This window comes from Urtica dioica, chromosome 6 (assembly GCF_054948205.1).
Source record: "Urtica dioica subsp. dioica isolate 48M chromosome 6, U.dioica_male_clone48M_v1_H2, whole genome shotgun sequence".
Taxonomy (NCBI): Eukaryota; Viridiplantae; Streptophyta; class Magnoliopsida; order Rosales; family Urticaceae; genus Urtica; species Urtica dioica.
The window spans coordinates 36,857,314-36,859,111 of NC_142761.1; the positions used below are offsets into that span (position 1 = coordinate 36,857,314).

General features: G+C 39.3%; 1 protein-coding gene across 1 annotated transcript; it reads left to right on the forward strand.

Moving 5' to 3' along the window:
* Positions 1 to 1,076: 1,076 nt before the first annotated feature.
* On the forward strand, positions 1,077 to 1,544 carry LOC149393865 (uncharacterized). The gene is made up of 2 exons (XM_089618195.1): positions 1,077 to 1,231; positions 1,313 to 1,544. Exons 1-2 carry the CDS (start codon positions 1,077 to 1,079, stop codon positions 1,542 to 1,544), a joined length of 387 nt encoding a protein of 128 aa, XP_089474321.1.
* The last annotated feature ends 254 nt before the right edge of the window (positions 1,545 to 1,798 follow it).

Genomic DNA, 1,798 nt, shown 5'->3' on the forward strand with positions numbered 1-1,798 from the left:
ATTATATGTTTACTAACCTTTGAGAAGCTTGAACGTTGAGAAGCCTTTGGATGGCTGAAACGTTCGTCTCCACTCGTAGTACGTCTCTCTTCTTTCCTCGGGAACTCGAGCAACCTTGAAAGTTTTCATCACAATAATCGCTCGAGAAAGAAAGGAATTAGTGTGTGGGCACATTTAAACACGATGACTCAAGAACAAGTCTCAAAGTCGAAGAGCTAAAACACTAGGTCAAATGTGGACCTAAGTGCCAAAACAAAAACAAAAGAAAACCTAGAGAGAGAGGGAGAGAGGGAGAAGGGGGGCGGCCGATAGTTCTAGAGAGAGAAGCTTTCAATCTCTAAAACTTTGGAATGAATGAAATGTGAAGAATGAGGGCTCTATTTATAGGAGAGGTTTTACCTTCAATAAGGTAGTTTTCTCTTCTATGAGATCTTCACAAAGTTACTCATGACATCTTCATAACTTAGTACTTCACCAATAGGTCCAGTTAAGAATCACATTGTGAATCCGAACTCTGACTTTCTCAAATGTGAATATGTAGTCTATGAAATGACATGTCTCATTTTAGGATTGAGGTAAGCATGATGCAATTCATACGTAGTGACCTCGAGACATAAGAGTTAAATGGTTTGTTCTTATCTTGTCTCTAGAAGTGCACTGGTCAATTCAGTACCTTTGGAAGATACCTAGAAGAACTATAGAGTCTCCAACTCTCAATGTCCCATAACCAGACATCATAGATTCTCCTAACAATCGTACTGAGATTAATAGTCATTTGATCCTTAGATTGCGAATATATTGTTTTAAACAAACCATGAAGAGTTTGTTCATGCAAATCTAAATTTGTCTCTTCATGTGTTGTTAGGTTTGTTTATGGACTAAATACTAAGGTTTTATCATAAAGCTTCACACAAGGAATAATGAATGAACATTTCAACTTTTTATTAATAAATAAGCAATTACAAGCAAGAGTCTTCGTGAGACTTTATTACATCATATGTACAAAAGTAAAAACTACAACTCTTCTTGTGGGCACCATTGACAACAAAATGTTTGCCGAAAAAATAGGAAAAACTATGGAAGTTTATATCGACGATATGCTCATGAAATCCCTAAGGGAAAACGACCACATCGAACATCTGGAAGAATGTTTCAAAGTACTCAACAAGAATCAAATGAAGCTTAACCCAACCAAATGTCCATTCGGAGTCTCATCCGGCAAGTTCCTCGGGTACTTAGTGACCTAGCGAGGAATCGAGGCAAATCTGGATCAATTGTATGCCCTAAGAGAAATGTCCTCACCTCACAACAGGCGCGAGATGCAAAGATTGACAGGCCGGATCGCCATTCTCAATCGCTTCATTTCTCGATCTACAGATAAATGCCTCTCATTCTATCGACTCCTTAAAGGAAATAAAAAGCTCGAATGCGATGAAAAATGCGAAGAAGCATTTAAAGAATCGAAAACATTCTCGTCGACACCCCCTATCCTCACAAAACCCATTGAGGGAGAACCACTCTACCTATACGTCGCCGTGTCCTAAGCGAGAATTAGAGGAGTGCTCGTCAGAGAAGAAAAAGGGGACCAACGACCAATATTTTACTTAATTAAATCGTTAGTCGATGCAGAAACACGATACCATATTATGGAAAAATTGACGTTGGCCGTCATTTCCGTTGCACTGAAACTTCGACCATACTTCCAATCTCACACCATAATGGTAATGACGACCCAGCCACTTAGAAGCTTTCTACATAGTCCCAACCAGTCGGGGAGACTAACCAAATGGGACATGGA

Coding starts and splice junctions, on each gene's coding strand:
- LOC149393865 (XM_089618195.1), top strand. CDS start 1,077: ATGGAAGTTTATATCGACGATATGCTCATGAAATCCCTAAGGGAAAAC. Junction 1,232..1,312: donor TCATCCGGCAAGTTCCTCGG/GTACTTAGTGAC, acceptor ACCTCACAACAG/GCGCGAGATGCAAAGATTGA.